Source organism: Asparagus officinalis, chromosome 8, assembly GCF_001876935.1.
Source record: "Asparagus officinalis chromosome 8, Aspof.V1, whole genome shotgun sequence".
Classification (NCBI taxonomy): domain Eukaryota; kingdom Viridiplantae; phylum Streptophyta; class Magnoliopsida; order Asparagales; family Asparagaceae; genus Asparagus; species Asparagus officinalis.
Window position 1 is genome coordinate 89,029,681 of NC_033801.1, and position 21,006 is coordinate 89,050,686.

The following is a 21,006-nucleotide window of genomic DNA, read 5'->3' on the forward strand; positions in this document are numbered from 1 at the left end:
CTAATCCCTTGTGGATGATCACGAAGGCCCCAGAAAGACAAGCGCGACGATGGAGAAAGAGAAGAAGATCGAAAGAGAGCTTGAAACTCTAATCCTTTCCCAAGTTGGAGAAGTTTCTTGTTCAATCGATGCCGCAAACCACGTCGACGAAGTCATCTGCGCTCTTCACCGCTTAGCAATCCGTCTCTTTCCCGTCGATTCATCTACAATAGCTAGTAATCCTCTCTATTTTCACCCTTGTTTTTATATCAAATTTCAGGGTGTCTTGATATCTAAAGCGATTCCTTTGCCTTTTGCTTTCAGGCTATGTTGATGAGTGTTATAGAGCGCAGGTGTAGTTTTTGACTTTGAAAACCCCCTATTTTCCTTGTTTTTGTTGTATCAGTTGTTCAAACTTCTAAAAGTTCTTTAAAAAAACTCTGGTTAGGTTTTAGATGCTGCGATTCCGACAAATGAAGAAAGAGGTGAATTGTGGCTTGGTTTCTATCATGGAGCTGGGTTTCCGGCAATGGCTAAGATATTGATATACAGTAAGATCTGCAAATTGTTCTCTTTGGATTTTTTTATTATAAAGAAACACAGCTGGTTTCTATGATTTATTTATTTACTGTAAACAGTCAGAAAGATATTTTGTGTTTTAATGGTCTTATATTAATGGCAGTTATTGTTTGCAGATGTTGCTTCTAATTGGCTACCTAAGTTTCCAGTCTCAGCTAAGAAGCAAGTGTATGATTCATTTTTGGTTCAAGGGCCGTCACATGAAACCATTCAAGCTCTAGTGCCTGCATTAGCTCGAAATGGAGCTGTTGGCGAGTCCGACTATAAGGCTATTTGCTCAAATGTTGAAAGGTGTTTCACTTACTTTATTCTATAAGATAAAGATTGTTTCTTTCTTATCTGTTGATATGCATATTTGATTCGGATGCTGATAAGTTGGGCGCCCATCTTTATTATTATATTAAGAAGAAACAACAGGAGCATCACACCCCAGTTTTATATCTAAAATAAATATTCATGACAATCAATCACCAAAAAAAAAAATCAAGGAAACTATAAGACCTATCTAAAGAGTAACTATTCCCTTTTTAACCTCTCAACAAGGTGCACATATATAGGAACCACAATAATATTTTCAGTATGCATATTCACAACTATACTGTAACCGCACTATATATAACCATCATTGCTCATATTTACACTCTTATCTCCATAGCCATAATATCCCAAAACTAACTCATCTTGATCCTCTAGAGCAAGGTTACAACCCCAAGGCCAGCTATATTATGCATTATACATCTCAATAGCACTAAGTTACCTAAAATATTCACAATTGAAATTCCAAAAATAGGTTTATAACAAGCCCAAAATATGCTCTGAACGATTGTCCATCCTTATCGATGCACCTAGAGTAATGCTTGGACCTACTAGATTAAACATGTAATATACACAGGATGACCTCAAAACTCAATAAGCGAGTTAGAGTCATCAAGTAATTTATGTTTTTAAAATCAACAAATCAGGTATATAGGATATATCCTGGGTTCTCTTGGGTCAAGCCTGAAATATTGCAAAGTCAAGGATATTAAGATAAGCTAGTCATATGCAAATCTACACTTTCACACAGTGATTGATTTGGTATCGCGACAATTTAGCCACCTGTGGTCGCGCTCCCCACTCAACTTTTGTAGATATACACCCTCATGATGGGACACATTGATAAGCATTGAAGCTTTCATACATTTATACTGTATGTTTCATTAATATACATGCAATACATGGGCGCCAGTATATATAAACGGCTAAATGGCACTTAAATACATTATTGCTTCATCACCTTTACACTTAAATACCCTAAGTTATAAAAATTAGCACATTAATACCCAAAGTTGTCCACCGTTGGAATATGATAAACACTGTTAAAAATCCGTTATGACAAAAATGCCACTCCATATAAATAAATAAAAAGGTGAAGGGTATGTATAATGGTAAATATGACAATAAATGGGGTCAATACAGTTACAAAAATGTGCAACTAAAAAAAGGTACCAAGGTACCTATATTTTTATACATTCTTTAGTTGTGGATGTGCTAATCACATGTGCAACTAACATAAGGTACTAATGTGCCAATATTTTTACAACTTAAGCTATTTTTTTTACAACTTAAGATATTAAAGTGCTACTTGTTGCAACCTAGGGTATTTAAGTGTAAATGTGGTGAAACAATAGGGTATTTAAGCACCATTTAGCCTATATAAACTCACATCTTATTCGAACTCCAATGAAGTATCATGCTACTAATCATCATACTAAGAATAACTGGCTTACCTAGATATATCATGACATCTCTATGCCTAGACGAGCAGGAAATGACTCATTTCTTGAATCATTAGTGATATACCTCAGATCCTCTAAATCTAGAACATCTCTGTTAAGTATGAAGGTTGATTTATCAGAATGTAGGGTATATCACATGCAACTTATATATGTGTGAGTGTGCGCGTGCACACACCTATCACTCTATGTGCGCGTGCATGTTGTATGTTTGTGTGGGCGCGCCTGCATGTGGGCATGTGTGTGAGCCTAGAGCCTAGATGTATTTATAATATTACATATAAACAAATTGAAATCTCAAAAACTGCAAGAGGCACACAAATACTTAGCACAAAGTCTTCCCTAAGCTTTCAAGTGTTATCTTAGAGTTCCACTCAACTCCTTGTTAAATTTCTAGCATAGGTATTTTTGTACTGTACTCTTTATTTAGTTGTTACTAATTATTGAATATCTATAGCTATTAGTTTTAAAATGAATAAATAATATTTTACCTCAGCATAATTTTTTTGTTTGCATACTAGATTATTTGGCAGAATGACTTTTTAGCCATCATTGGAATTGCATATTTGCATGTTTCCTTTAATAGAACATATAAATATATTAAATTGAAATTACACATGTTGTTGAGATAAAGTCATTTGTCTAGTTTTGATGTTAATGTGTTAAAGTATAGAAGTTTGAATAACCAGTTGTATGTATTTTATCTATTCATTTGAGTTTGTTTTATTTCCTGATGATATTTTGGACCCCTCGTTCTTTGCAGGTTATTGATACTATGTCTTCTAAAAAATGAAGGAGTTCGTCATATGGTTGGAGAATTCAATTTTATGTTAAGAAATATGGAGCATGTTTATGAAATACATAAACCAGACAAAATGAAAACCATATGCAGGGTTGCCCAACTCCTTGCATCCATTCCGGACAAAGCAAGGCCAGATGCCTCATCTGCTCTTTCATCACAGTATCCTTCATTCACCCTGGCCTCTCTATGCATAACTAAAAAATTCTTTTAGGATTAATAACACATGACTGCTGACTTGTAGTTTAATGATCTATTCAATGCTATTACTTAATTTCTGTACACTATTGCATATTGTCTGATAAATTTATCTTATTTAAATCCTGAGATTAACAGATTGAGGATTTGCATATATCAAAAGGTCGAGCAGATTTATATTGATTTATCAATTTTATATTCTTTTGGGATCTGCTATAGTTTTGTATTGTAGATGCTTGTTTTGTATTGATTGATGTATAAGAGTATGTCACTTTCAATAACTTATGATAATTTGAATTGAAATTTTATGATGGCTTATTTGATGATAAAAAAGGTGATTACTCTTATACATGTTTAGTCTAGCCCAAACAATTGGATTACTCAAGCATGTGCTATCCTGGTAGGCGTAATATCTGCATGAAGAATGTACAGCACTTCATAAAAGGTTTGGTTGCATCACTAGGTCAATGGAACATATGATGCTTTCTACCTTTGTATAAATTATAAAAATAGGAAACATGAATCGAGCTTAATATGTATAAAGTATAAAAAATAAGGATTCAATGTGATGAAGATGGGAAATACAAGACAAGAAAATGCAAATATAATCAATTAAAACCATAAGCATACCAAAAATAAGTATTCTCATTGATTTGTAGCATATTTTCTATGTCATCTTAGGAATAAGCATGTGGTGCAGGCAACATTTTAAATATCGGTTATCGTGGATTTATCAAACAGTTAAAATCTATATCGGATACCGGATGTCGGGGATATATCTAGGATAAGTGGTATTTATCAGAGTGACATTATCTGATAGTGATATATATAATATAATATTCTAAAATGTAATCTAACCATACTTAATGATGAAAATATAAATATACCAAAATATAAATAAGTATGCTTAGAATCACTAACCAATGGTAAAAATTGGGGTCGGGTCGGGTTTAAAGTGCATTGAATAGATGCCCGTTGCCCAAAATCAAAATTCAAACCAAAGGTCGATAATTTTGATTTTTGGGCGGACAATATTGGCCGATAACTCATTTTATCGTTGCATTATCGGCAATAAACATCCAAAAACGATAACTGATTTGGAATCGAACTTATCATAGCGGAAGTCCCCCAAAACCGATAAATTGCCGATAATATCGGTTTATTGACCGATATTTAAAACATTGGGTGCATACTTTTCCTTGTCTTCTGGTGCTCACAAGCTTTCTTCGTACATTTTCAATGAAAAGTATTAGTCATAGCATAAATGAAGATGTCAAAGACTAATATGGTAATGAAGCATGGCCTCTCTATGATTTTCTTGTATCCCATTCATCCTCCTTTCCTTTTCGATGAACTCATCAATGTTAATTATTGCTGCAGCAAAAAGTGGAGTTGGACCCTCCTAATTAAATAATTTATTAGTCATTGAGTCCCTTTAGTGCACAAAGGCTTTGCTTAGCTCCTCATTCTTTCGTTATCTTGGAGTCAAGGTTATATTTTACATAGACTAGAGAATTCTTTAGTGTCTTAAATGGTTGGAGCTTAGAGCATCGGCCAGCTTTGCAATTTGAGATGCCAATCTGTTGTCTTGATACTTGGTCTGGGTTACTTTTTTTAATGAGGCAAGCACTTACTGGGAGGACCAGTGAGATGGGTGCCGAATAGGGAACTTACACACATCTCCTAAGGATTGCCTCAAAATACAAGTGACCCTTGTGCAATTTATTTTCCTTGAACCTTTAATTATACATCCCTTGTTAGGATGAGGATTATGTGAATACCAATATGATAATGAAAATTAGGCATTTTCTACATTAAAAAAAAGATTTAAGGAAAAGCAGGCTGATGTCTTCCTAAATTCTTTTTCTTTCTCTTAATCATGTTTCTTCTCTCCCCTATCAACTTCTTTGTTTGCTACTACTTTAGAATATAAAAATATAACCCTCAATCATCATGATAATTTTGGAGTTTTGGTGTAGTAGTAGGGTCTTTGAGATGGTATCAGAGCAACTCATGCTCAAATCTTGCTTTCATTTTCTTCTTTACCTTTCCTCCATACCAAACAGCAGAAACCTTTTTTCTTTTTCGTTTATTTTCCTTCATTTCCTTTCAAACCAAATATGGTCTTAAAGAAAGTGTATAGGTGGGTCAAGAGGAAGGAACTTTCCTTACTGATTTTACGATGACATGGAAGATGATATATGCTATATGTTCGTGAGAGGAAGCTTATTTTTCTATTTTCATATTTCAATCTCTTTTTAATGGACATGAGCTTTGAATTTGTAGTGCTTGAGGTTTAGATTGTCTCTAATATAAGATGCTCATAATTTTGCATGCTCATGGTAACATGGTTTTGGTTAAGAAAATTGTATTATATTTCCATTTTGTTGACACGTGCAAATCTTGTGTGCTTGAATGCTTAATCATTACACTTCATACTTTACATGTATTGAGTTTCATTATTTCTTATTTTGAAGTTTTAGTGAAATCTGAAAAAGACTTACTATACGTGATCTGCTCTAATACAGAGCTCATGTTCAATTTACGTTATGATCTCTGTATTCCCAAATAGTTCTCTTATTTCTTCCTTCTCTTGATATATTTTAAAATAGTAAATGAAATACAATAAGGTCATATATAATAATTTAGTAAATAAGGTCATATACCATACTTTAGTTTTACTTCTGTGAGGGTTACATACATAGGTTAAACTTCTGCATCCATTTATTCAAATAGCAAAAATACTTGTTATTGAATGCTTATCTCTTGTGATTTTTTTACACTAGTGTTATTGCGCTTAACCTTGATAAAATTGTTCAGTTTATTCTTTCGCCAAGTTGCCATTCAACTCCTGGTTGGTCTAGAAGAAGTTGTTCCTGGAGTTATTGTTGCAAGTGACTCAAATATAACTATTCAAGATGGATCTTTTTTATTTGTTGGAGAAACATTTTCACGGATCTCTAGGCGTGGCTGTGCAGGTGAGGGAATTCTCTAACGATTAAGCTAATTTAGCTAATTTCAAGTAATATTTTATAACTGTACAAAGACATTGTAAATTCATCACAAACGTGATGGCACTTCTGCAAGCTGCAAATCACTTTTCCAACAACTACAATTTGATGGTAAATGCCTGACAAATACTCTAGCAAATCAATAGTAATTTTGAACTTGTTTCTCATATTTTATGTGATTGATGTCTCTCACTTTATTTATTTTATGAATTTGGAGAATAATTAGTTAAGAACTGCACATTTGTTATTTGATTCTATAGATCCATCCTAACTCTTGTCTCAGCCTCTAAATACGGTCCACAGTGTGTATGTGGTCTTACTTTAGCCTTCCCCGTGCTGCTATAAGCTTCTGCATTTCTACAGTCTCAGTGTGAACTTCTAATGGAAGCCTCTCTGCCCAAATTTTGTATAATATTCTTATTATAAAATTTTCTATCATGATAAAATACATTATTGCATTTCTATACGATGTGAGATATACCTTTGTCATGTTATTGTTATATTTTGTAGGTATAGCATAGCTTTACTTACTAGATACTACAATTAAAATGGTCCGTTAACTCTCACACAGTCCCTAAATTATCGATCAATTATCATTATATAATAGCACATGCCACTAATAAATGAGCATTACGACACAACTCTAGTAATGCCCCTGTAGATTCATAAATTCTATTTCTAAGGTTCACCATAAATTGTGCCTTCATATAGGTCTTTTGTTTTTTTTATTATGATTTTGTGTAGAGTATATATAAGAGCATCAATGGTTTGAATCATTTTGACCAAGGTTGTATCGTTTTACCATGTTATGCTGAATAGGATTTGCAGTACAATGTTTTGATAGTCAGGAATCTGTTCAGGAATCTAAGATCCTGATTCAAATTCCCATGTTCAGCATAAATAACTCGACCTTGCTGGAAATATTTGATTCCTATCAGCTCTGGAAATATTTGATTCCCGCCAGCTCTGCAATACCACATTTCATGAGAATGTTACTCCGTTTGTGAATATGTGGATGAATTATATTTCTGGCTGCTGGAGATCTTGAAATAAAATTCTCTCCTTTACTGATTCACCATATATGAATTAGACAATGTTCAGATATGAACTATATCACGCCCTGGGTCCGCAAGCCCGTTGACGTGGTGTGAGCCATGAGACTCATTGAGTGCAATACGTTGGTTTGATCCACTACCAAAAATGCTAGCATATATTGCTACTTGGCTCCTAAGGATCATGTTACAAACACTTCCACATCTTTGTAGATGTTCGATGTGAGACTTCATAGTGGGGTGTCACAATCACCCTACCTCAAATTTGCGACGTCCTCAGCATAACATGGTAATTGGTCCAACCTAGTGTCCCCAGCGAGTGGTGTGAACTCTAGAGGTGGCTCCCACTATGCTCATGCGATATAGTACTTTGTCCCACATAGCACTTAGTTTTATATTTCTGACGGACTAACTATTGTGATACCATGTGTCATGCCTCGGGTCCGCTTGCCCGTTGGTGCAGTATACGCTCTGAGACTCGCTGAGTGCATCACACTATTGGTTGATACACTGCCAAAATATATTAGCATATGTTGCTACTTGGCTACAAAGGATCACATTATAAACACTTCTGCATCTTTATAGATGTCCACTAGCATTTAGTCCCGCATAGCACTTAGTTTCACACTTTTTGACTGGCTAGTTGCTGTGATACCCAAGGTTTTAAATATCAGCCGATAATCCGATATTATCCCCGAGATATCAGTTTTGGGTGCTTTTTTATAGGATAAGTTAGAATCTAAATCGGTTATTGTTTTTTGGAGTTTATCGGCCATAATGCGGTGATAAAGCTGATTATTGGTTGATATTAGCGGCTCTAAAAATCAGAATTATCGCGCCATACTATTGGGTTGTGATTTTGGGTAATGAATAGTTTTTTAGTGAACTTGAAACCTGACCCGACTCGTTCTTTACAATAAAACTTAGACCTTATTTTGTAGCCCTAATCCTCTGTTCTCTCTCCCATCATTTGTTCGGTTGTGCTCACTGCATTAATTCTCTGATCTCCGTTCCTCTTCGGACTCCACTGACCTCAACGCTATCGACTTCAACCATTTGACGCTGCTCTCTCATCGACGTCAACTTCATCAACTCAACGACTTTGACCGACACTAAGCTCTCTCTAGCGATGTTATCATCAACTGATTGACTCGACGACGTTGGCCGGTGCTGAGCTCTACATCGATGCCGAGTTCTCTCCATCGACGTCATCATCAAATTTGACTTCAACAGTTTGATTTGGACTCCCCATCGACACCACACATTCAATACAACTTCTGAAGTTGTAGCAATAGGTAATATTCACTATCTAGTTGGGGTTTTCTCTGGTTATTGAGTGAAGGTTGAGAGAATAAAAGATGAGAGTATGGTTAGATTATAATTTGGGGCATTATATTATATATATACATCATACGGTATATCACTCCGATAAATACTACTCATCCCCGATTTTCACTATCCGATAAGGATTTTGGCCATCCGATAAATCTCCGATAACTGATATTTAAAACCTTGGTGATACCATGTGTCATTCCTTGGGCCCGTTAGCCCGTCTGTGTAGTATACACCATGAGACTCACTGAGTGCAACACGTTGTTGGCTTGATCCACTGCCGTAAATGCTAGCATATGTTGCTATTTTGGTTCCTAAGGATCACATTATAAACACTTCCACATCTTTGTAGACGTTCAATGTGGGGCTATTTAGTTGGGCGTCACAAACTAACACATTTCATACTTGCCATCTCTTTGAGTAATAGGTTGATGCACCATAGTCTCTATTCCTGGCCCTCCTGGAATGCCCTTATCTCATTGAAGACTTAAATATTTCCTTTGCCTTGGGGGATGCTAGGCATTCAAGTTTTAAGGGCTTCCTCTACTTGTTTATATTGTCCACCTTCATTGTTTCTCCTTTCTCCAACTACCTTCCTGGTGGATCTGATCACTTTGGGTTTCTTTGATTGCTTTCCCTCTTTTTTCCTACATCTGAGTGCATTTTGCGATGCAGATTTCTTCAGCTCTTCTGCGTGATGGTTGTTAGTGATATTTGGCTTGAGAGACCACTAGTCTCCTTGAATAACCAACCTATCTAGTTTTTGGAAGATCATTCCCTCAACTTAAGATCTTTGTTCATTGCCGTGTTCTTGTCACCTCCTTGCTTATCATTTCAAATACCAAGTTAGTCCTTTTCGAGTTTTGTATGCAACTTGAGAATCTTGTTACACTAGAATAGGCTTTGTCACTGTTAACATGATGGTGTCTATTTTTGGAGAGTACATAGCTTTCTTTCTAATCATTGTTTTCTGCGTAATATTCTAGTGTCTTTAGATACTAGAGGTTCGCTGAAGGAGTTTGTAGATCAGCACAAATGCGTAATCCTCTCTGTGAGCTGAATTATAGTATTTTTTGAGCTGAATTATAGTATGTTTTTGAATTCATCTTTGTAGCTGTGCTAATTGGGCCTGGTCTTGGTCCCTTTGCGTGACCTAAGCCTGGGAGTGACACATCTCTTGTGCTATCTTCCTTCACACTGCCTTTATCGGTTCTTGGTTCTTCTATACTAGATGAAATTGCCTTTGGATCCCTCTCCCTTTAATACCATGATTTTAAACAGAATATTCGTTGTAATTCCCTACAATTTTCCTTTCAGAACTCTTGCATCGAGTATTAGCTACAAGGTGACTCTTGCATCGAGTATTAGCTACAAGGTGCTTTGTGATTTAGTCTTGGAACTTTCATTGTGCATTTGTATGATGTAATAGGTTTACCAACTCAATATAACAACCGGTTTTCTATTTTGTTCCTTTGTCTCCTTTGATATAATTTGTAGTATCGATGAAAATTTGTCCATGGTCTATGTTGTGTATGTTTGTGAAATAAGGAATGCTTGTAGAATTCACCAATTTTTTTGTCATGACTTATTTCAAATTGTAAGGTGATGTTGTGGAGATTCTTCGAGCCATGCCTGTATTTTGCATGCATATATAATTATTGGTCGACAAAGTTACATAAAGTGGTAAGCACTGCATAGGCGCCTAGGCACGTAGGCGAGGCCTAGGAGGATTTTTTTTATTTAGGTGGTGGTGGATGAGGTTTTGGTAAAGGTTGGAGGTTGTGGATGTGACAATGGAGGAAATCACTACCAAGACCTAAGCGGTGCATTTCGCGTAAGTGGCTCATGCCCTCATAGGCACTCTCAAGACCTAGGCGGGCCAGACGTCTACTTTTTAAAACATTGATAGTATGTATGGAGTCTTATCTTAGCTCAAAGTCCAATGTGTAGATGAGTGTTTGATCATATTCAGCTGATTATAGAGTTTAGGACTACCCTATACCTCATCTCTTGTAAAATTTCGGTGAATGAGTAAGCAGCTTGAGTGCAAGATGGATGACCAAGTGGAGAGGAAGTTTATCTCGTCATTCGAAATTGTATTTCTCCAAGTTTTTCTTGTAAACATTCTTGATCTTCTTGTTATTATTGTTTGCACTTCATTAATCTCTAGATTGTTAAGCATGGACGTTGGATATTAGGTCCACTATGAGCATGCACATGAGCCATGACAATACTTAAAAAGTAAACTAAGGGTGCGTTGAGACATGAATGAAGCCATATATGTGTGTGTATAACACATGTATACATGTGTGTATGTGTATTTGAGCTACAATCCACTTAAGTGGATGGAAGCTCTTATCCACCTAAGTTTTTAACCATTAGATTGGTTTGATGGGTTAGGATATTATCGAATGAGATGATACTCATTTAGGGAGAGATAGGTAGTCTCGTAAAAAAAAAGGAAAAACAGAAAAAAGTAAATTGCAATGATCCGTGTATCTCTCCCTCCCTCTCTCTCTTGTTTTGTTCTTTCTATACTCCATTATAAAAAAAACATTGGGGTTCTCTCTTGTTACGAAGTCTAGAGCAGCTCATGCAACATCCAAACCCTAACCAGAATATTAGCCATTCCTATCATTATTTGCTAATTATTTGTTGAAAACACTGGCATAGCGTCCAACCCCTAACCAGAACATTAGCCACTTCTATCGTAATTTGCTAATTATTTGTTGAAAACACTGGTATAGCCCCATATATGTGTGTATAATACATGTATACATGTGTGTTTATATTTGAGATACAATCCACTTAAGTGGATAAAAGCTCTTATCAACCTAAGTTTTTAACCATTAGATTAGTTTGATGGATTAGGATCTCATCGAATGAGATGATACTCATTTAGAAAGAGAGGGGTAGTCTAGTAAACATACAGTGTTCTAAAAAACGGTATGGGCGCCCGCCTAGGCGGGCGGTGCTCAGGCCATGTTAAAAACCCTTGAGAGGCCAATCTTAGGCGTTAGGAGCGCCTAAGTGGGCGCTTAGAACTGGGCAGGCCAATTAAGCGGTCCGTCTAGCTTTTCAAGGGAAAAAACCCATTGGATCCATTTTTTTGTCCAACCAAAAAGTAAAAACCCAAACAACGTTTTTATTTAAACCAAATCCTATTATCCAAAACCAAACCCAATTTCAGCCAAAACCCAACTACAATTGATAAAATAACCAAACCCTAATCTTCTAAGTTCTTTCAAAGTCGTCAATCCCCTCAAATCCCTGTGATTTTCTCCCTGCTCTGAAGCAGTCGAAGCCCCCTCTGAGCTCTCTGCTCTGTAGCTGTCGAAGCCCCCTCCGAGCTCTCCTATTGAAGCCGTCGAAGCCCCCTCAAATCCCTCACATCGTTGCTGCCGAAGCCCCCTCAAATCCTCTCGTCAAAGCTATCGAAGCCACCTCAAATCCCTCTTGTTGAAGCTCTTGAAGGGAACAAGTTTTGGTTTCCTTTTCTTCTTTTCTTCTTTTCTCTTCTTTTTTTATTTTAGTCAAAGCTGTCAAAGCTGATGCTCTGCTAATTTTTCTTTCTTACAAATTAAGGGAATGATACAATGAGCTCAGATTAGTATATCATATTTGTTTCAATTTCTTATGGTAATTGTTAATTGGGCTTTATTTAATTTGTTTGAACATCAAGAATGTAACTTGTTAGTGCTATTAAAAAGGTTAATAAGTGATTAACTCAATAATACAGATGTTGTATTTGCAACTCAATGTTTTAATTGTCTTTGTCCCTGACATCAACCCTTTAATGACCAGACTCTTATCCATTCTAGAAAATTTAACGACCAGACCTTTATCCTTTAAACTTCATTTTCAAGCTAGAAATTTTATTAGATCCTTATCTTTGTTTTTGCTGGATAGCATATGTGTTGGTATTTAGTATTTATGCATCTTTAATTGAGTATGTATATATATATTTATACTTGAAGATCACAATAAAAATAATAATAAAAAACCCAAAAATTGCTTAGGCGCCTGCGTAGGCATCTAGACGCTGGGCGCCGGGTTCGACGGCTAGAAACACTCAGCGTTTAATGTAATACTGCTGGTAAAAGAAGAAAATAGGAAAAATATAAAAAAGTAAATTGCAATGATCAGTGCATCTCTCCCTCCCTCCCTCCCTCTTGTTTTGTTCTTTCTACACTCCATTATTAAAAAAACATTAGGGTTCTCTCTTGTTGCGAAGTTTAGAGCCGATTATGCAACATCCAAACACTAACCAGAACATTAGCCACGTTTATCGTAATTTGCTAATTATTTGTTAAAAACACTGGCAGAGCGTCCAAACTTTAACTAGAACATTAGCCACTCCTATTGTAATTTGCTATTTATTTGTTGAAAACACTGGCAGAGGTGGGGGCTAAGGGTGGCCGTGCCCCCGGCTTTTGGAAATTATATTTCTATGTGTAGTATAAGTCCATTTCATATGTATAGAATTAATGCATATATTTATTGTGTGAAAAGCTAGCTAAGTTAGGAGTGCAAATGGGTTAGGGGTCAATTATGTTCCAAGTCCAAGCCTAAAACTTGTAGCATATTTCTGTGGGCCCTATCCAAACTCAAAAACAACTTAGCTCAACACAAATTTTATTTACTAAAAAGAGAAGTGGAACCCCCCATCGAGAACGTGCAATTCTTATTAGCAAAATTCATCTTTGTTCTAATCTTCTCCCAAAAACTTATTCCTCCAATCCGCATCTTCTTAGTTCTCAAAGCCCTCAAGAACCTCACTATTGTTGCTTCACAGTTGTTAATTCCTCATCCTTGCTTCACAGTTGTTAATTCCTCATCCAATCATTGATTGACAAGTTAGTTTGAAAGTTAAAACCTTAACTATTTTTGCTAGTTTTATTTATACTATATTTATTCTTATCAGTTTAATTTTCAATTGATTAGAGCAAATATTGTTGTAACTTTGATTTGCTAATGTTATCCAATTATTAGGAGTTATTAGGGATTTTGTTTTCTATGACTAGAAGCTCATCGTGTTAGCAAATTGGCACTTGTCAACCTAACAACTCTCTTTGCTACTAAATCTCTTGCATTCAGATAGAATGTTAGATGCATTTTGAGCCATTAGGATACTGGTATCAAAGGACGTGTGTTCTACAATAGTATTAGACTTGGTGATTATGATTAGTTGCAATAGTGATTCACTGAATTAGACATTTGAATCTTTGATGCGTAGTAACAACTTTAGGGTTTTATTTCAATATTAGTCCATTAAATCTTAAATATTTTGAAAATAGTCCCTCAAATTATTGAAATTGCTACTAAGCTCCCCATGACTTATATTTTCAACTAAGCTATAGAAATAAATGTCTTCGTTAAATTTATTTTTTAATCTTGATTATTGTTTGAAGCAAATTTAATGGTATAATTAATAGCATATTGTCAATATGTCATGTCTTCAAAACGATTAGAATCTGTAGTTTGGTAAAGCTTATATTCCATTTTCTTCTTTCACCTACTTGCATATATGAAATTAGTTTTGTTATACAATGTCATATTTTATCTCTCTTTGATTGCACATGATAGTTGCATCTGTGTTATATGTATCCTAGATTTAGAAGTGTGATGTATCTGCATGCTTTTATTGCATGTCCTCAAGCTAGTGAGTATGCGTATAGAAACTGCTGAGAGTGGTTCGCTGACTTGAGCTTTCTGGCAAGAGGGACATTATGCTTAGTTTTCCCTCCTCCCCCCCCCCCCCCCCCCCCCCCCCCCCCAAAAAAAAAAAAAAAAAAAAAATCCTAGCTCCGCTGCTATTTGAAAATTGAAATTATATTTTGACTAGATCTCTTTTGTTTTATTCATAAATTTTTATCTAAAAAGTAACAATCAATTCAAATGTAATTATTTAATTGCTTAAAATTTTTAGAAAACATACTCTCAAGTCTTTATAATAAGTTATATTGAAATAACGCAAGTTACATTGAAATAATGCATGTTACATTGAAATAATGCATGTTATATTGAAATAATGTAAGTTTTACTGAAATAACGAATGTTATATTGCAATAATGTAGAGTTATGACATATGTGAGTTACTTCAAAAGGTTACATAACGCAAAATAATGAGTTACGTAACAGTTTTATTAAGAATGGTAGTTTTCTACCTGTTAATATTTGGGTACCGTTTCCTTCCCAAGCATAGTATTTGATAGATAAATGAAAGAGATAAATAGCTCATGATTACAAAGTTAACCAATAAGTTCAAGAAATGTATGATTTGTATCATAAGACAAGTGTTCTAAATCAAACAAGAAGATATAATTGAGCACACCTTTGAGAAGTGTGTGATACGTGCTTGAGAAATGTGCAAAATATGTTGGTGTCTGACATGTGTGTTGATGTGTCCAACACATATATGGTTTCTAGAAGAAGTATCTATTCTACATAGCTCCCAGATTATAAGATGTCACAAGATTATAAAATGTGACAAATGAGTGGAAGGGAAAGGGAAAGGAAAAGGGAAGAAGAATGAAAGGATGAAAGAGGGATATGAATTTATAGAATTACACTCGAGAAAGTATCAATTTCTAAGGCTGCTGATTTATGCTGATGGGTATACTTGACTCATAAAAACAATATTTTGATATTATACTTGGTACAACTAACTTGAGTTTCTAAACCATCTTCATTAGCTAGTTGTTACTTAAGACCTGTTGATTCTATCTTTTTCTTGTAAGATAAGTTACCTTTAAATTTAAAACAAGTTGATGCATATGCTTGATCTCCTTATTGTTTTCATTGACTTCGCAACCTGTAGCGTATCGGATGTTGGAAGATAGGTAGTAGGATAGTGGAAGACTGGATAGTGTGATCGGAATTCAGCTAAAACTTTTGAAGTTTTGAATTGTTTATCTTCTTATTGCTTGAGTAACTTGACTTCATTATAGCTTGGCTAACTGGTAGTGGAATATTTCTTGTTAGTACTATAAGAAATTGTCTTGTGGTACGGCTCCAATCTTTTTGTAAGTAGTACTTGATTATATCATTCAATGTGATTCGTGCATCTAATTGAATGAATGTCATTTGAAGGTCACTTTACTTGGGAATGACCATAATGATGCCTGTTACTTTGGTTTTTTAAGTGCTTTTAGTAAATTGCTAGCGCTTATTCAAGTTAGTTTGAGAATGAAAAAGGATCTGATATATACTTTCTAACCCCTCATGAGAACTTGGCAGTGGATTTTGCAAATTATAAGAAGCACCATACTACATATGATTATTCTAAGTCTGTTGCAAAACGTTGCTTCTTTTTTCGTGCTCTACTAATATTAAGACTATGCTTTCAGATATTCTGGTTGTTGAAATGATTCCGAGGATATTGAGTCATGTTAGAAGCTGCTTAACGACAAATGCTGGTTTCATATGTTCTAATATATTTAATACGACACCCAATTCCAACTTGTGGTCAAGGTTAATGGAATCAGTAAAGGACCAGTATGCCATTGAAAGGTTATGCGAAGAGTTGCTACGCCAGCTAGCAATAGAGAACATAGATGATATTGAAGCTTATTGGATACTGTGGTTATTATTTCATCAAACTTTCAAGGATCAAAAAATAACAAGGTCAGTCAAAATTTTTATTGAATATTTTCCAAAACTGTTGTGTACTTTGTTCCAGCTATACCTTTTCTGCTAATTCAATGTGAATAGTAGGGTGCTCCAATCACACTATTGGACATGAATCCATGTGAAAACATGAGATATGGAATAACACTAAGGTCGTGTTTGTCTTTTGGATAGTGAGGGTATTAATTTAAAATAGTCTGGGCCCACATTTTTAGCTCATGTTTGTTTTTGTCTGCTCTAGGCTAATTTTTATGAGGAACTAGTTAATACCCAATAATGGGATTACAATAAACCCACCCAACCCCCCACCTTTACAGTCTAGGGATTAATCATCTATGGGGAATAAGATTTTTTGACAAAAATATCCCTATCCTTTTAAATTTACCCCCTCATTTTGTTCTATTGGTTCTTTTAATTTTTATACAAGTTCTATTGGTTCTTTTAAATTTTAGGGGTTCTTTTGTCTCTCTATTCTTGTGGGATTTTTTTCACGAATATCCTTTTTCTGTGTATTTTTTCCCATAAAACGGATGGGGAAAAATGTAGTCCATGTCTTCAAATGGAGTGCATCAATCCAGGATTGTAGGAGGTATGTAAATGATAGTTCTTGTTTGCTTATATATATGAGGGCAAAAATGTTATTTTGTGTATTTTTCCATACAACTTCTTTTTAGGGGTTCTTTTGTCGCTTTATTCCTGTGGGATTCTTTTCGCGAATATTCTTTTTCTGTGTATTTTTTGTGAAAAACTGATGGAAAAAACGTAGTTCATGTCTTCAATATGAAGTGCATCAATCCAAGATTTGAGGAGCTATGTAAATGACAGTACTTGTTTGCTTATATATATGAGGGCAAAAATGTCATTTTGGGTATAACATTAGTCAAGGTTTTAAATATCAGATATTAGGAAAATATTAGACGGCCAAAATCTATATCGGATTGCGGATGCCGTGTTGAGGATAGATGTACATATATAATATAATATCCTAAATGTAATCAAAACATACTTCAATAAATCTAAGCATACAAAAATGTAAATAATATGTGTTTATCATCACTAACAAGTTGTAAAAACTTACTTAGAGAAAAGATCCTGCTTGAATTTTCTAAATAACTACATAAGGATGGTATTTTTGCTAAAAACATTAAAGAAATTTTGCAGAATCGAATTGTTTGGTGACATGCTATGTTACTCTGGTACTTTTGTCATGAAACCATACCCGTACTTGACACGTTCCTGTACCTAACCTTCATGAGCACTTCTTGGATATACACATATATTTATTCAAACATGTACTCAATTATATGATATATGTTTTAATTAAAAATTCTTTCCTTTCACTTCTTGAATATATATCCTACACTTCATATACATTTCTTGAAACTCATTAGATATGGGTCAAGGTTGTCTTTAGCGCACCCAAGTTCAAAACTACAATTTTAAAGGGTCGGAGTATAGTTAAAAAGACAAGGACTTTCTGATTTTTATAGTAATCAACATAACTAAAGAAACTTAACAATGTGATGAGAATTTTAATTCTAATAACACATGAATTCAAAAACTATAATGATCTCATGTAAATTATTAATTTCAATACATATATGTAGTTGTGTCCCCGTAGCTTACATTTTCGTGTCCCCTACCCATACCTGTACCGGTACCCGTTTCCATGTAACTTAGGTGACAAGTCATATAAAAGGACATATCAGTTAATATATTGGTCATGTCGGGGATAATATCACCCAAATATTGCCAAAAAGTGGTAAAGCATATCGAGATCATATCGTTTTGCGGTAAGCCTTGTAAAAGGATATATCGGCCTAATGTATCGGCTATATCGGGGTATTTAAAATAATGATATTAGTCCAAATGGTCATAATTCGTCAAAAAACTAACACTAGTCTTGACTATCTTATGTTAATCTGGATGTTAGGTGAAAACAAACATTAAATTGGACCAAAATAGTCCCAGGGTATTATAGTTCCTGGACTATAGTCTGCAGTTTATAGTACGCCCTACTCCTATAATATAAACAACGTGGCCTGAATATTGGAATGTCAGGCTTCAGTATTTTTGCAAGTTTACATATGATTTTCATGTCATTATTTGATGACCATTCATTTTTTATCTATATATGATGTCATCTGGCAGTATTGACATGCTGATGTATTTAGTTAGCCATCATGTATATTTGTTCAGCATTTTGAGCAGGCACTAAACTAAAAGCTATGTAATAGGCTTATTGTATCTGAAATTTCATGGCCTTGACGCCTCTCGCTTATTAACTTGAGCACGCCTCTCGCTTATTAACTTGAGCGTATTCTATTAGACAGAAATCATGATGGAAGATTCTCTTCCCTTCAATCAAAACATTGAGTTGTATGAAAATTTATAGGACCTTTTACTTTCAGTTGAGCATTGCATGCTTGTGTAATTGAAAGTATTAATATGAAGTTATTGAAATATAATTGAAGTCAGTTATAGAGAAGAGTGGTTTCTCAACAGTGTAACTCTGGTGTCTTTTTTTCTCCTTGAAATTTAATGGTTTCCGGACCACGTAGTTCCATAAAATTTTACATCCGAACATGTGGTGGTTGCATAAATTTTTACATCTCTTGGCTAAGCTCTTCTTGCTGATTTTTTTCAAACATTTGAGGTCTTTGGCCATGAAGTTCAAGGAAGATAATCAAAATTATCAGGGCTGCAGTGTGAGCAGTGGACAAGATTTATCTTTGACTTGCCACTGTGCGACAGACCTGACATTCTTACTAGTATTAGTTGGTAGTAGTGATTATGCTAGTTGTAACATGTTGATTTCTGCACTGGTATTTGCTAATCATAAATTTTAAATCTGCAACATTACCTTGATGCTAGTTTTGTGTTTTTCTGTGGTTGCACTGGTTGGTTATATTTGCTTTTACTCAATGTTTCGTAAAACGAACATGGATAATTAATTTGCCCAAGTCTGTTAGATGCATAAATATGGAAATTCTAAATGTTTCAAATATTATGACCACTTGAAGAAGCTGCATATTCTTAGGCAACTTTGCTCTGGATAGGGATGGTAAATGATTGAATCAAATCGAATGTGCTGATATTCGAATTTGCATTCAACGAAATTTTAGGTATTCGAATTCAAATTCAAATTCGAGTTTGAGTCCAATACCAAAAATGTATTCATATTTGATTCGGTTAAATAGTAGACTGTTCGCTGATTATTCAAGAATAACCGTTAGCTTAGATGGTTAGGTTTTTACATGGGTTTGAATTGGTCAAGTGTTTGAATCTCATTGCAAACTTTGTATTTTCGCTTTGATATTGTTGATGGTTTTTCTGTATATCACCTTTTTAGGTTACATATATTTTTAAATTTACCCTTCAAAATTGTATTATTTATTTATTTACACCTCAATTTGAAATCGTGTTATATTTGTGGGCTTAATGTACATCTAAACATAATTTAATAGGGTGTATGTCATGATTTAAATTTATAAAATTTGGATGTAAAATATAACGAATATTTAATAACTGGATCATATATATCTCTGGTTAAATTCTATTTATTTATGAGCCAAATACTAAAAAAATATTTGTTTACTATTAAATGAACTATTGAATCAAATATGACCGAATATCTGGATGAGTAATAACCAAAGAATATATTAATTTTTTGGTTCATTTCCACCCTTAGCTCTGGATATGCATCTTTTTTGTTGAGTAACAGTGAAGTTTTCACGATATGCTTGTGATCTTTATTACTGTATTGAAGACCTTCTCTTCCTGCAATTTAGATTTCTTTTTCCCATCGTGTTTATTCAGACTGATACTGGTTTCGATGTTAGCCGAAGATAAAAGCAACAAACTAAGTCTTTATATCAAATATTCGGGATGTACCTTAAGAGATTTGATGGAGCTTTATAGAACTAAACAAGATAAGGTCTAGGACTCTAGCCCTAGCCTATTATCAAACTAAGAACTAGCATACATTTACTTACTACTTTTTCCTACCCTAACTACTTTTTCCTACCCTACCTTGACATTCCACTACAATTCTATACTGTGGTTTACTGTCACTCTTTGGACTTCGTTGCATATATGCTGACCATCTTCATGGACTCTAGCTCATTTTAAATTAAGAACTAGTATACATTTATTTACTACATTTTCCTACCTTATCCCTTGTCGTTCCACTACAATTCTATACTGTGGTTTACTGTCACACTTTGGACTTCGTTGCATATACTCTGACCATCTTCATGGACTCTAGCTCATTTTAACTTCAGTTAAAGCTATCCCAAATTTCTGATAGATGCATATTCCTTTGTTGTCCCTCTTTCAGCATATTGCCACCCACTTGTTATCAGGCTAAACAATCTAATTCATGCATTCAGGTTGTTTAGCTGTTTTAAGAATATCCTATCAATTCCATTGGAATTCAACAATCACATAGTTTTCCAGAGACACTAGGGGCCATTTGGTAGCTTGCAATTGTCACTTGTATGCAACTCAATCATTGCAACTGAAATCATAGGCTGCAACCGAAGAGGCATTTCCCATTGTAGTTATTACTGCAACATCTATTTGCAATGAAACAAACACTTGCAACCTGGCAAAAATGACTCACTGGCGTGCAACTGCAGCTGTAATCACTC

The 21,006-nt window shown here is 34.7% G+C and overlaps 1 protein-coding gene across 3 annotated transcripts in view; it reads left to right on the top strand.

Moving 5' to 3' along the window:
- The window catches only part of LOC109851510 (telomere length regulation protein TEL2 homolog), a 33,068-nt gene continuing 12,062 nt past the window's right edge, over nucleotides 1-21,006 (top strand). For all 3 annotated transcript variants that reach the window (XR_002249864.1, XR_002249865.1, XM_020421682.1), the window contains exons 1-7: nucleotides 1-215; nucleotides 304-332; nucleotides 428-530; nucleotides 675-849; nucleotides 3,097-3,294; nucleotides 6,151-6,308; nucleotides 16,075-16,351. Coding sequence is in view for 1 of the 3 variants with exons in the window: in XM_020421682.1 (XP_020277271.1) it covers nucleotides 50-215; nucleotides 304-332; nucleotides 428-530; nucleotides 675-849; nucleotides 3,097-3,294; nucleotides 6,151-6,308; nucleotides 16,075-16,351 (1,106 nt within the window). In the remaining 2 variants the exon portion in view is untranslated. The remainder of the gene's footprint in view (nucleotides 216-303; nucleotides 333-427; nucleotides 531-674; nucleotides 850-3,096; nucleotides 3,295-6,150; nucleotides 6,309-16,074; nucleotides 16,352-21,006) is intronic.